We start from the raw sequence: 15,049 nt of genomic DNA on the forward strand, positions 1-15,049 counted from the left end.
GGGGGGGGGTGTGTGGCTATTTGGGCCTACAGAAAGATAAGCGGTAAAGGGAGGATGGTAATAGGGGAGGTGGGGAGAAAGAGGCAGAAAGAGAGAGAAAGCGAGAGAGATAGATTTAGAGAAGGGAGGGCAGTGAGAGGAGAGATAGATAGAGATAGAGAGAGATAGAGAGAGAGAGAGAGAGAGAGAGAAAGAAAGAGGAATGAGGAGGCGGCCCACTCTGGCTCCTGATCTCAGGCGCGCGGTTAACGGCGTAGCGAGGACGGGACGTTGATGGCCCCCCCCCCCCCCCCCCCCCCCCCCCGGTGGTGGGGAGGCCTAACTGCGGGGCAGGCTGCACATCTCGCACAGCTCGGTGCCCGGCTGGTTCATGAAGGTGCAGTGCTGGCACGACCACATGGACGAGGACGAGGCCGGTGCTGACGGACCGCCCATGGCGTAGTCCAGAGAGCCCGACTGCTGCCCACCCACAGTGCCTGAAACACACCCACACACACTTTTAGGAACAGCTCCAAATCAAACTGGACATAAGACACATTCGTGAGACAAAGACAAATAGCCTCGCAGCCTTTTCCCTATTCTCAGCCACAGAGCTTACTTTGTTACACAACGATGGCCTTAGTTGGTCAAATATGGCCAGAGTAAATAATTTTCAAGAGTATTATATTGATGTATAATGTTACACTCAGCATATTATACACCAATCTGTGTCTGTGTAGTTTCCCGTCATTCAGATCTGATTCCATGTAGGCCTGCAATTTATCTTTTAACACAGTTCAGTTTGGACTACGGTCTCGGACTGTGTAAGACAGCAGAAGTACTCACTACAGAGCTGCTCGATGGTCGCCCACTGTTCAGATTTCTTCCATGTCTGTGCCAGCTCCTCGTTGGAGGTTTTCACAGCGTCCAGCAGGAGACCAATACTGTCCTGTAAAAAACAGACACACACAGAGGGATGAGAGAGAGGAAGGGAGGGCCAATAGAATGGTAGTCTCCAACATAAATAGGGAGAAGGAAAGTCCTGAGAGTCTCTTGAAGTCCTGTGGGGTCTGATATACATTATGTTTTATATTTTCGACAACAGTTTAAACCTGTTGGAACCTGGCTTAAGTGTGGGTGTCACATGAGAGGACTGGCTGAAAGAGATGTCATGAGGTCATATTTGGGGGGCCACATGAAAGTCTCATGAAATCATGCAGGGTCCGATGAACATCAACTTCCATGCCTGAGGACAACAGTTGAGATTTTTGTTTAGGAAATGTCAAAGTCAAGCCTGAACCCAAAACGCAATATCCCTGATCGTGTACAAACGCTGAAGACGGTGCCAAGCATTCTAACACCAAAATACAGACGCAATTCGTAAAAACTAAATCCCTATGTGGTTGTGTCCATTATGCAACTTGGACAAATAAGTTGTTGCCCGTTATTACACAACGAAGCCAAAGAGGCATAAGGGCCCTAAAGCCATCTATGCTCGACATCTGTAACACAGCAAAACAGCGCACAACAAACACACACAAACAGCGCTGGCAAACACACACAAAACAGCGTACAACAAACACACAGCAAAACAGCGCACAACAAACACAGACAAACAGCGCTGACAAAGAACTCCCTCATGACTCAAAGACGACTGTCCACCATCTGTGCTTCAGGAGAGAGCTCTTGGTTGTGCCTTTTTCCACAATGACAGCGGGTGAAATGTTACGCAATGTTTTGGACTTCCTCGATTAACATCCTTCATCAGAAACAGCACTAGAGGCTCTAGTTTATGAGCTAAAATGGCAACGCGTGTGCGCTGTTGCACAAAAAAATACAATGCTTCAGAGATAGGGGTTAAAGGTGTGGTGGTCACAGGCTCTAAGTGGGCAGAACCAGGCTGAAGGTAATTAGTGAAAGGCTAGGTTACATTAACATTACATTTAGCAGACGCTTTTGTCCAAAGCGACGTACAAGGGAGAAAGCAGACCAATCCCTTTAAACTGAATGCGTCAGATGACATTACAATGTAAGAAGATGGCAATATCACTTGCAAGAAATAAACCATACCGCTTCTAGTGAGACGACAATATGTCATTAGAAACAAACATTTGATTATTTTTCAAAAGCCAGCAAGGATGTGTATATACTTCGAGGATATCCGAGATAGATCAATTCCATTAACCCATAACACGGGTTTGCTTCAGTTTCTTGCTAATGATAGCGTGATCTTTTTTTTTTTTGTTGCCAGATCAGAATTGGGCAATGAATTGTTTTGCGAAATGTTCCCCCCTCAGAGAAGAAGGTGTCGCCACGCCTAAAATCCACGGCTCGGCAGAAGTTGCCAGAGGTTAAGACAAGCTGCCCGGGCAGAATAGGTGATTCCCCCCCCCCAAGTTTCACTGCTAGGGCCCCACATGTTCATTCAGGAAAGCTTATGAGGTTGGGGAGGAGGTGGTGCCATGTATCATGTGAAGACAAGGCCAGATGGCTGCAGCCCTCCACGTTTTCCACAATGGAGAACACGTGGCAACGATGAATTCCTGTCACGGTGTGATGAGCAAAAGTGTGAGTGTGAGAGAGAGAGAGAGAGAGAGTGTGAGTGTGAGCGAGAGAGAGTGAGTGTGAGTGTGTGTGTGTGTGTGAAAACTCACCCGTAAAGGCATAACCTCGTTAGTCACCAGGAAGAGAAGAATGTGGAAATCGGAGACTATGTCCAAGAACGACGAGGCTGAACACTGACCGAGGTACGTCGCCAAACTGTGGAAATCCTGCAGTCCCAAACACACACACACACACAGAAAACTCATCTTAATACGCCCAATAAAAACCAGATTGCTTTATAATCAGTCACACGCATAAAACATCAGTGCAAATCTGACACAGATGCACTTTCAAAAGCTTTTTTTTCAATGCCTGCATAACAAACTATGCATAACCACTTGAATACATGCCAACAATTCAGCTAAGAATTGGACAAACAACAGGACAAATAATGGTTTACTTTGGCTCTGAAGAGCATAGCTTGGGCTTAGCATTACCAAAGACACTTATGCTACAGCAAAGAACATCTGGTGCGAGACTGAGCTGTTATTGTAAATGTACCTTTTAAATGTAAAATGACCAGTTCAGCTCACTTTTACATAGTTTTTCAATGCAATTGTGAGTGAATCATTTTATATGTACTGTCTTCCATTCACTTTCACCAGTGGGTATCTTTGCACTGTTATGTGTCATGTTGATGTTGATGCGGACTGAACCTTCTATGGAAACACAGCTGTGAGAGAGAGAGTGCTGGTGCGTGGTGTGCACGGTGCCGGGCGTAACACAGCTGTGAGACAGAGAGTGCTGGTGCACGGTGTGCACGGTGCCGGGCTTACCTGCGTCTCTCCCAAGGCCTCTCGGTTCTCGATGGGGAAGCGCAGCGAGGAGGAGAACGTGTACTGTGGGTCCTTGGGGAATGTGGTGGTGATCTGAGGTCAAAGGGCAAAGGTCAGTAGGAAGAGAGAGAGAGAAGAGATCATGATACGTCTTCAACTGACTTATACCAGCTCACTAAGCTCTTAAACTTTACCTTCACATGGTATGTTTTACTGTCTTAAATGGCTACACTGTATACATGTCAACATACTGTTAAAAACATATTCCAGTAATCATGTTATCTTTATTGACATTAGCCTAAATACTCGCTGGGTACGTAGATCATTAATGAAGGCTGTGATTCATAGTTTGATGCACACATGCATAGATCATGTTACGTCCTGACTATTGATTCAAGATGACCAATTCACTTGATATGTATTACAAAATGAAACAGCATAAATGGACTGACACTGGCTAATGCTACCATAAAGTAAACAGCATAAGTCATTGACAAGGCCAAGTCCCTCAGCTTGTTTTTGGCAGTTCATTAAATGACAGCTATGGAGCACAGCCTGGCAATTGATGGCACTCTGGCACCAAATGGAGGTACATACTGCCAAAACACAGCAGAGCCTTTAATAACTGGCATGTAGTGGCCCTTCTGGGCAGACTCATTCATGCCCCGAGTGAATTCCTCATAAGTGAACAAACAAAATGTGCTGCTGTGCTGTTGTTGTTTCAGTCACAGAGATATGTGGACCTGTCCAAACACTCTTGTGTTGGGAGGCTTTGTTGAGAGAACAGTTTTGGGCATGCCACAGTACAAACTGCTGCATTCAAGTGCAAGGTCACAAATCAACAGGCAACATGTTGACAGTTTCAACTCTGGGGGCTATGGCAACCAAAAGAAAACAAGCCTCCAGCTACATGTGTTAGCGAATGAATGCACTCAATACAACTGAAGAGGACTGTATGGAAAAGGAACCATGATTGACTGCTCTTCATCCTTAATACATTTCCTTATCCTCCTAATTCATTTATTCTATTGTTTTTTTATTGTAAGTTGTATGTTTATTTGTTTACTCACGTCTATGATAAGGTACTCCACAGGTAGGGGACGGGCTAAATATGTGATGTCATTGCCAAACTTGTCTTTGTCCTGTGGAGAGAGAAAAAAGACCGAAATAAACAAACAGTTAGATAGCAGACAGACCAGGGAGACGGGAGAGCTCTTTGGCAGTCTCTCAGATGGTCACAGGTGTACTCCGGAGCCAAGAGTGCAGTGAAGCGGATGATTATGAACGGGGAACACTTGTGTGCGTGAGACGAGGGGGGAACGGGGGTGGGGGGCCTCACAAGAAGATCTAAGGACACTCTGTGGTGCCTGAACACTTGTAAACGGTTCTTGTCGCTTGAAACAAGCACTAGGCCAAAGGGCCAGCAGTCAGTGGAGACGAAAGGACAGGGTGAGAAGATAAGAGCTGTGTGCAGCACTGGCCAACATGTCCTACTCCAAACCCAAGATAGAAGTAACAACTAAACTGGGATAAGAGTGTCTCAAGGCCCTAAGGGCCTTCAATTTTGTCAATGTGTCAATTGAGTATAGAATCTGAGCTTAGTGATAAAAAATAGCATGGAATTGGAGATTTTTTTATACAATTCTGTAGCTTGTAGAGATTCTTGAGGACATATTTCTGAGCCTTGAGCATTTGAGTATATGTTTGCATAAATATATGCACCCGCTGCATGTACTTCATCCCTTGGGGAACTACAGGCACAGAGCTTAGCGTGCTGGCCTAATTTAGTATGAATACACGCGAGTATGCGAGAGAACGTACCTTATAGAAGACGTCAGGCACGTACTGCTCGGTGCTGGACTCTTTGGCGTAGCCGAGCTCGGGCGCGTCTCTGCAGGGCAGTAGGCACTCGTCCCGCACCAGGGCCATGCACTGGTTGGACACCTGGTAGCCCTCAAAGTGCACCTGGTTATCTGGACCACCTGGGACAGCAGCAAATGCACAGGTTAGCAAAATGCTAACAACACCAGGGTCATGGGTTCAACACCCAGGGAGAACACATGCTGATATCTCATTATTATATTAGTAAATGGAACACACATCTGCCATGTGACAATGTAAATGTAAAAAAAAAAATGTATCGGTAAAAACGTTCACTTTCAAATGAACTTAATTTTAATGTAAGCAGACTCAGCAGAGGCCAAAAGGGGCACTGGGGAACACAGCGAAGACAGTCATGAAGGGGAGGGCATTTACCTGTGGCTACTACTGTGAAAAACTTGGAGCCAAAATGGCCGTCGGGGGAGAGGCGGCAGGCGTTGGAGTGCTTGTTCTGGAAGTCTCCGCTTGTGATGCACTCCTCAGCACTCAGGAAGTACGAGTCCTGCAGAGGCGGGCCGAATCATTTGGTTAGACCAACTGAACAAACTGATGGCGGACAAAACTCCAGAAAACAAACACACATACATCTGTTCTGATAGTGAAGTGGCACACAAACTGTCCTCTGAAACTATTCCCAAACCAGTACACAATTCCACCCTAGTGGCTCTGTGGAGAACGTACTTTATTCCTGGTGTAGCGGACTGTTCCTTTTCTAGTGTCCTCCGACAGAAGGTCAGTGAAGATCCAGCCCACCTGAGGAGAACGCGGAGAAGAAGAAGAAGAAGAAGAAGGGGACCATCAGTGAGGAAACAAGCGTCTGCACAACCTGTTCCATGACACCAAATGTCACCTTCATCACTGCATATGACTGCAGACCTGATACACCCATCAACAACAACACCAGCGACCATACAGACGTAGAATGCAGATAAGGCTAAGCTAGAACAGCAGTAGCAAGGACAGACATGTGTTCAAGGGTGTGAGGTTACCCTGCCTGTTATCTACCACACACACACACACACACACACACACACACACACACAAATAGACACAAATAGACAGAGAGAGGGATTGCAGAAACCAGGAGTGAAGAGAAGGGAATGCTATAGACACACGCACAGACACACCGTCACACACAGACACATGTGGAGGTCATTTAAACTCCATATGGAGAAGAATTAACTCGGGGAATGTGCAGTTAGAGATTAGTGCTGCTGGGGGGGGGGGGGGGGGCACATGCAAGTAACAAACAACCAAAGCTGTTGGCCGGATTTCCTTCATGTCGCGCAGAAGCTTGACAGGGGCCCAAACACTGTCTCAGACAAAAAACGACACATGCTGAACTATGGGCCGACAGATGCTGACAGTGCTGTGTGTCTTGTACAATGAAATGGCCGGGTAAGCCAACAGCTGGGTCTTTATGTGAGGCTGCTTGACAATGGAGGCCTGCATGTGAACACAGAAAAGCCTTGGAACAGTGCTGTGGTTCAAATCAGAGACACAAGACAGGGATCCATAGTTCTGCATTCAACACACACATTTTCAATGTCGTTCCAATACACTACATTAATCTGGGCACGGGGGGGAATTATACTAAACGGGGTATAACACATACTTAAGGGGCCAGTAAACTGTTCTGAAATTGACGCAAAAGGTAGTGGTTCAGGTTATATCAACTCAGTCACGCATTGCTGACTAACACACACTCCATGAACAGCAGGTGATCGTGCAGTGTGTGTGTGTCTCTGTGTGTGTGTGTGTGTGCGGTACCTTGCACAGGCCCAGCACTAACACACACTCCATGAACAGCAGGTAATCGTGTGGTGTGTGTGTGTCTCTGTGTGTGTCTCTCTGTGTGTGTGTGTGTGTGTGTGTGTGTGTGTGTGTGGTACCTTGCACAGGCCCAGCTTAGCGGCGATCTCCTCCACGGCTGCGGCTTTGGGGTCCTCCATCAGCTCCAGGCTGTTCTGAGTGCCGATCTGGGCAAAAATGGTGGTGGTGAATAGATCTCAACACAATAGGGATAGAAAAAGGCAAAAAAGAAATGTAGATAATGCAATACTGGGTATCAGAGTCTGTCTTGTTTACTAGGCAAATGGTCATGGTCAGCCAGACTATTACAGCTGCCATGAACATATTTACTTGAACTGACTTCAAATGGTGCCTGCAGTGCACTTTGCTCTTCATTAACATGAAGATAGCGCCATCTAGTGCTACAAAAATGTTGCTACAGATAAAAGCGTGCCGACATGGGAACCTAGTCTGGATAAATATTTATCTACCCAGAAGAAACCGACCATTTTGTTCTGCTGAAAAACCAAAAGTTTCACTACTGCATTTCCCCCTTCGTAGTCCTCCTTCTCTCACCTGTGGGGGCTCGTAGATGGCTGCCACCTCGGCCCGGATGCCCAGGGGGATGTCCTTGTGCTCTGTGTACCTGCCGTACAGGTAGCCCATGCGCTGGCTGCCCGTCTTCCTCCAGAAGTCCAGGAAGCGATCAGCGGTGGTGTGGTTCTCAAACATGATGTTGTCCACGTGTCTGTATTTCTGCAATACAGTACAATCACTGAAGTTGTCAATTTACACAGGAAGCTTGGGATGAATGTGTAATGATTAAGCCTTACAGTCAAACCAATATAATCATAATGGTTGACAGAAAAGCAGCAACCGAACCTCGGTAATAACATGATGGCTGACCTAATGTAGTCTTACCACTTTATCAGACATCAAGAAAATATTCACTTCAATTTATCTGTGGCCAGCTTTTTCAAGCAAAGAAAAGTCAGTCTGAGCCAGCATTCAGTGAGGTGGTACACACTTACTTGTCTGTTGAGCGTGATGGCACTGGGCTGGCATTTAGTGCAGATGCCCTCGGGCCAGGGCGGGTGCCCATCGCAGCCTAATTTGATCTTACAGCTGATGTTCTCCAGTGCCACAAACTTGCCCCTGTGGAACAAGAGGAAAAGAAAATGGCACACAAACACACAACAATGAGTAACGTTTTATGCCTCACCGTTCCTAACCATTTATTGCTGATCTAATTCTTATTCTGTCGCAGATGGAAAGGTTAGTGAGTTCGATATAAATATGCAACAATCTACAAGTCTCAGCTCTCAAGCGAGTCAATAGCAGTAGGGAGAGCCTCAGCTATAACTCAAATACCCAGACGGAAAATCTATTAATAATTCATCAACTGCAAACTGGAGTGCAGAAATGTAAGAGATTGCATCACGACAACTCTCCAAATATGTACCCTGTGGTAACGTTTGAACACTTCAAAATCAGCCTCAGAGTACTTGGGAGGGTGACTACATATGTGTGACAGTCCCACTGTGTAGTGCCTTCCCGCTCCACAGAACAAGTGATTGGCCGACAGCGGCCGCCACTCACTTGTCAGCGCCGCCCGTGAGCTTGCGGATGTAGGCGTGGAATGACATGTGCTTGACCGGCGGGTCCAGGTGATTCAGGTAGTCCTCGTCAAAAGGCTAAAAGAGAAGGAAGGAGGAAGAAGAAAGAGAAAGAAAGAGAGAGAGAGATTAATTGATGCTCTGTTTACTGGGACAGAGGAAGAGGATGAAGATAAACTGATGATGAAGAGGAGCTTACCTCTAGCGGTACGCAATGTACACATTTGCCCATCGCACCATGCCGACAGCTGCAAGGACACAGAAGTAGTTGTTAACAATATAGTAAGACTATTGAAGACACGTGGCACAAGACAGAGAGAAGGACCTGCAACTGAGTTACAACTGAGTTGTGTGTGTGTGTGTGTGTGTGTGAAACGGAGAGAGTGTGAGAAAAGGCGTGTGTGTGTGTGTGTGTGTGTGTGTGTGTGTGTGAGAGAGAGAGAGAGAGAGTGTGTGAGAGTGTGAGAAACAGGGAGAGAGAGAGTGAGTGAGTGAGTGAGTGAAAGAGGGAAGGAAGAACTAAAACTGAAGAGAGAGAGAGAGAGAGAGAGAGAGAGAGAGAGAGAGAGAGACACACTCACAGCTGTGGGTCTTTGTTGCGGTAGATCTTGCCATCCTGTTTGGCCAGGATCTGGTCGATCTCGTCCTCGGGGATCTGTGGCGACGAGTGCGAACGCGACATGGAGGAGGAGGAAGAGGAGGATGAAGATGACGTGGAGGGGATCGAGAAGGACGAGAGTGGCGTCGCAACGTCCATCACCTCGCTGGACGATCCAGGGGAGGATGAGGGGTAGAGGTAGAGCATGTCGCCATGTCTACGGAGAGAGAGAGAGACAAGGATAGAGTGAGACAGGCAATATGGAACACCCATGAAACCCTTTTAAACACTTACACAAACCAGTATACACAGACTCGCACTTACACAAACACATAAACAGGTATACACAGACTCAAACAAACAGGTATACACAGACTCAAACTTACACAAACACATAAACAGATATACACAGACTCACACAAACAGGTATACACAGACTCAAACTTACACAAACACATAAAAAGGTATACACAGACTCACACAAACAGGTATACACAGACTCACACTTACACAAACACATAAACAGGTATACACAGACTCACACAAACAGGTATACACAGACTCAAACTTACACAAACACATAAACAGGTATACACAAGACTCAAACGAACTCAAACTCACTTGAGACTGAGGGCCTTGCTCTGGGACAGGATCTCGTCGGTCTTGTTGCGATTCAGGTATATGGAGAAACCATTGGAATTAAAGCCATACTCTTTGGCTACCTACAGTAAGGGTAAAGCACAAAAACACAACCAGTCACACTTTCAGCCATTGGACAGCTAAATCCAAAGAGAGACATTAAGTGAAAACACCTATATTCATCTGCGCTCGCCTGCTCTGGCAATTCAAACCCTCCACCTTGATGTCTTAAGCTCCTTTATCTACAAGTTGAGCTCTAGGGGTTCCTCATGTACGCAGCACTGCTGTGCCATCTCTTCACTAGGCTGTGCAAGGCGACAGCTTCAGTCAGCATCACACCCAGCGCAGGGAACACCGCCTGTCTGGTCCATGATGAAATATGGCTTTTAAATGGAAATGAGCTCATGAAGTTCAAAGACTCTTCTGAGAGAGAGAGAGAGAGAGAGAGAGAGAGAGCGAGCGAGTCTGACAACAGTCTGGGAATGTGGGAATATGAAACTGGTGGTGAATATCAATGATGACACCTGTAGTGCATCGGCGTGTGTGAGAGGCAAAATTGAAAGGAACAATCGCATTAAAAGTAAACACTGCGATGACAAAACAAGCCCCATCCAGGTGAGTTTCTGACAATCCTAGCCAAAGCAGAGCTAGCGCTGCGCGTCACTGCCAATCTGGACACAACGCCCCGCACAAGACAATGCACAAGAGAAAACAAAGGCAGCATCATGGTCGGTGAGCAACAGCTCCTGCATGTACAGAACAAGACTAAACAGACTTCTTTTTTTTAAGGTATTAAAGGCCAAACGGGGAGTGTGTCTGTGCAGCAGAGCTTCTGGAGTGCACAGCCCCATTACAAATCAGTACCGCATTTATTTCAGGACAGCAGTTTCTGGGATCCATTTAAAAAAAAGGCAGCGTAAGAGCAAATCACATCGACAGGATGCCCTTCAGTCAGTCAGGAGCACTAAAAGCAGTAGCAGCACACTGGCCTGGGTCTGCAATGGCTTTGATGGCTTTTCTAATGGCTCCACAGAATGGTATGGTTTATTACTAGAACTGACAACTGCAGCTGCAAACAAAGAGGTTGAAATGAAACATCACGGGGGAGGGCAGTCATCTCTGGAAAGGATCTGGCCCCTGTGTCAACACCATTTTGGGGGGGGGGGGGGGGGGGGGGGGGTCTGTTTCCAGAATCAGCTTGCTACTGCTACTGTGCTTCTCTGAACTGAACCCCAGTTGAACTCTTAGTGACGCCTCCTGCACGGAGCTCTGGTTCTCCATCTAAAGCAGGGGTGTACATTTTTAATGGCACTGCCGCAGTTTCTGGGCTTTTAAAGAGTTTGTTTATTCCTCCCCACCTCCGCCCCTTTCCTCCGGTCCGACCCACACTGTGAGGGAGCATTGAATCGGCGTGCAGTGCACATCAGTGCCACGCTGCAGGAAACGCCCAGAGAGAGGCAGAGAGAGGCGCACAGAGAGAGGCAGAGAGAGGCGCACAGAGAGAGAGAGAGAGAGAGAGAGAGAGAGAGAGAGAGAGAGAGAGAGAGAGAGAGAGAGAGAGGTTTGCTGGGGTGTGTTTGAATTGCTCTGCATCAGATTAAATAACACCAGAGTGCTGACAGCAAATGGTGTCTGCCTCAGCACTGGGGAGGGAAAGTAACTATGATGAGGAGTTATCAATCTATATCACTGGGAAAGGGGTGGGTGCAGGGTTAGAGAGGGGGGTGTGTGTGGTTTCCCAATGACTACCTGGCCGGCCTTCTGCTGCAGTGGGGCTATTTATAACACCCTGCTACCCTCCATCTCTTTGAAGCCGGCCTGTGCACAAAGCTCCACGCTGAGGCAAACGGAGTAACAGAGCAGTGACTCCTCTCCTCTCTCTCTCTTCCCATCTCTCTCTCTCTCTGTCTTTTGCACAGCCTCATCAATAAATCAGCAGTGAGCATCTTTCGCAATGAGAACCGAACGAGACGGACCCAAGGAGTGGAGTCGAATGTCAGGGGCTGAGTGGTTGGCCTCTGTGCTGTGAGTTGAGGTCAGGACTGTAGCCGACTTAGGCACATATAACAAGGTGAGGTGCTCTGGTGGTCCCCTAAACAAACCAGTGTTCAGCGCCAAAAATGTGGTCACCAAAAGCAAAATATGGGATACAGTATTATATGTTTTACAGTATTGTATTGCAGACATGCTGTGGCAAAAGCTTTTGGGCAAAATTGTGGAGCCAGACATGACATGATAAGGATGTGTGGGGATATTTGAGATTGCTGGGGGCCAACTCTGGCTATTCTTCCCCAAAAAGTGGTCAAAAAGGACCACATACCATCACGGTTTTCTGTTCAAGTACTTCGAACACTGCCTTTGCGTAGCTTCAGATGCACTAAAAAAGGATAATCATTCCCACCCACATGTACACCAAAGTCCCCCATAACTGACCCAGATGGATTAGGTAGCATACTTCAGGGTCTGTCAGACCACCATGTAGGTGTGTCTCCTCTGTACAACAAGTGACATTCTGAAAGCTTGACCTCTAGGCTGACTCTTGAAGTACTCTCGGACACACTGCAACAGGAGGAGCCTCCTTATCATGCACAGGTGTCTGAGAGGGATGGAGACCTGCACAGTGAATGGCAGTTGGAATGGAGTTGAGCAATGGACTGAGCAAGACAGCCCAGCAAATGAACTTTTACTGTGTTACCTTCTTGAGAAAAGCTGCAGCTGTCTCCCTTTTGGTGGCGCTGAGTTTCCTCATCCCGTCGGGGGACTGGATGCGGACAATCTGTGTGAAAGTCAGACATTAAATTCATTATAATCATTTTAGTGCTGTGAATGACAATGATAAATTATTTAGATGCCAGAATTATCCAAATAAAGTCTCTTCCACCCTTACTTTAACCCACATTGAAAAAGTAATCAATGTAAGATACGACAAAGAAAGGTTCATCTGACAGCAGAATGTATTAACAATACAAAGAGTAAGCTTTTCTTCAGTTCTCACTGACATAGCTGCGAAAAGGATGAGGGGGGATGTAGTTGCAGAATTTACATTTGTCGTTTACTTTGTATGCTGCGTGTCAAACTTGAGGATATATAGACATGACATGTGTTTACTTCTTTGCACATAAACTACTGCGGCAAATAGTTTTAGTGGAGAACTAGCCCGCTAATATTTCCGAGCAAGCCAAATGAATGCATAACTGTCAGATGACAGCTGACAAACAAAAACAAGTTTTAACATCATCCTTTTCGAGTAATTATGTTTACAGATAAAGTTTTCTATTTTTTTTTCTGATACGGACAGACTAAAAAAATTCCAAATAATGATGCTCCCGCTAGCCTATTTCAAGTTAGATTTGTTGAGGCCAAGTTGAGTAGACGTTATAAACAGACGGTGGCTGTAACTGCAGTTCTAATGTACAGTTAATTAAAGTTAATCTGCATCCGAAAATAAGAAGGCTAACGTTACGCTCGCCAAATTATCTTGAGGTTTCTTCGTGGCAGGCTACATGGGCTAAATAGCTACTAGATAGCTATCTGGATAGTGACAATCTAAAACATTGACGTTTACAGTTGACGCCAAATAGCTATCGTTATAATATTAGCTCTTGGTATTAAGTGTTCCCAGCTAGCAATTATAGTTAACGACAGTTAGTTGACTTAGTTAGCTAGGTAACGGCACCTGACGGCAACTATAAATTAAACACCCCATAGTAGCACAAAAAGCCGGGTGACATATTATTAGCAGACTAGAAAGGCCGTCTAAATTAGGTTAAAGTTACTAAGGTCCACTAAGTTACAAGCTAGCTAGCTAGCTATCTCTGGAGCTGTCAGTGAGTTTTCTTTGTCAACCATGTGTTTTGAAACAGGTCTCGCCTGTATGCGTGGCTGACTCAACAATATAACATATCCCTAGAGGAATCTTTAATCATGAAACTATGCCCTGACTCATGAATTGAGAGCCGAATCACAACTGGCGCATAGCTGCTCACAGTTTAGACAGGCCCTTAACTAACGTAAGCTGGCTAGTAAGCGAGCTGTCCTAGCTTGCTCCTGCCAAAAAAGCTAACTAGCTTGCTAGCTCCCCGGCTAAGAATTCTGCTGCCTCATCACTCGAGAGACTTCGTTGGTATTACATGTATATGAAATGTCAAGAAAACATAAAAGCTTATAACTCACAATGTTATCTGCCATATTGACCGGGCTTACGCTCCCGATGTGCTTCTTAATGAGACGAATGGGGCCACTATTTCGGCGTTTACTGTCTTTGACTTAGCTAACAACAGTCAACGAAATGAAAACTCCATCCCACGGCACGAAAATACTAGGTGCTACACTTTTATTGTTCCGTGTATATCAGGTATCGCACTTGTCTGTTCTACCTGAAACATTGCATTAGAATAGAAGGTTCCGCCATCAAATCAATAGAACGCCTGAGTTGGTGCTTTAAAGATATTTGGCTAGATATTTCACTAAAATTATAGAAGTAAGTAATTCAATAGATGCTAATGAAATATAAAACTGTTACTGCCACTTCAAGATAAAGCAACGTTAATGGGTTATCACAACCCAACAGTTCACTTCACTGTGTAGGAGAGATGACTCATCTACTGCTGAGAACAAAAATGAATGCAAGTATGTGTATTTTCCTGGTAAATGTTTCATTGTTGTAGAATATCTGTAATTGTTCTTATATTTGTTCTTTCAATAAAATTATTGAATAATTAGATGAATACTGTTATATGTATATAGCATCTGTCTGTTCACAGTTCAGTGTAAAACAATATCAAACAAAACCTGTAAAATAGAAGAAAACATTCATTAAGAAGATACAAAAAAGTTAACAAGTTTACAATTTGAAATATTCAGGCAAAAAAAATAAAATATTGACATCCTGTGGATGGCTGTCCTTAGATTCTGAGTGTGTAGTATAGTGTAGAGTGTAGTGTCTGAGAAACCTGAAAGAAAATGTGTTCTAAAGTGTAATCTGGAGCCAATCCAGGAAGTGCTTTGTAGGCAATCAGTAAAACCTTACGACTGATTAAAAACTATTTGAAATCCAACTTATGGAATCTAGGATATTGTTGTTGCAATATATATTTGAAATTAATTATGTATTCAGTAGTATGTAAGTCTTTTAAATCAAACAAACCAGCTTTTTTACTCAAAAT

General features: G+C 45.3%; 1 protein-coding gene across 1 annotated transcript; it reads right to left on the reverse strand.

Annotated features, from left to right (window-relative positions):
• nploc4 (NPL4 homolog, ubiquitin recognition factor) lies at nucleotides 1-15,034 on the reverse strand. The gene is made up of 17 exons (XM_012820044.3): nucleotides 14,058-15,034; nucleotides 12,580-12,660; nucleotides 9,867-9,967; nucleotides 9,229-9,462; nucleotides 8,847-8,895; nucleotides 8,631-8,725; nucleotides 8,063-8,186; nucleotides 7,608-7,787; nucleotides 7,133-7,219; nucleotides 5,922-5,993; nucleotides 5,616-5,742; nucleotides 5,181-5,341; nucleotides 4,430-4,501; nucleotides 3,360-3,452; nucleotides 2,634-2,750; nucleotides 826-928; nucleotides 1-476 (listed from the first exon to the last, which is right to left on the reverse strand). Exons 1-17 carry the CDS (start codon nucleotides 14,070-14,072, stop codon nucleotides 319-321), a joined length of 1,869 nt encoding a protein of 622 aa, XP_012675498.2. The 5' UTR covers nucleotides 14,073-15,034; the 3' UTR covers nucleotides 1-318.
• Nucleotides 15,035-15,049: the final 15 nt, after the last annotated feature.

The sequence above is a fragment of the Clupea harengus genome, chromosome 23 (assembly GCF_900700415.2).
Source record: "Clupea harengus chromosome 23, Ch_v2.0.2, whole genome shotgun sequence".
Classification (NCBI taxonomy): domain Eukaryota; kingdom Metazoa; phylum Chordata; class Actinopteri; order Clupeiformes; family Clupeidae; genus Clupea; species Clupea harengus.

Excerpts from the sequence above, each read along its gene's own strand:
- nploc4 (XM_012820044.3), bottom strand. Across the intron at positions 5,342-5,615 it reads TTTCACAGTAGTAGCCACAG|GTGGTCCAGATAACCAGGTG; the intron begins GTAAATGCCCTC and ends CTGCTGTCCCAG. Across the intron at positions 2,751-3,359 it reads AGGCCTTGGGAGAGACGCAG|GATTTCCACAGTTTGGCGAC; the intron begins GTAAGCCCGGCA and ends TTGGGACTGCAG.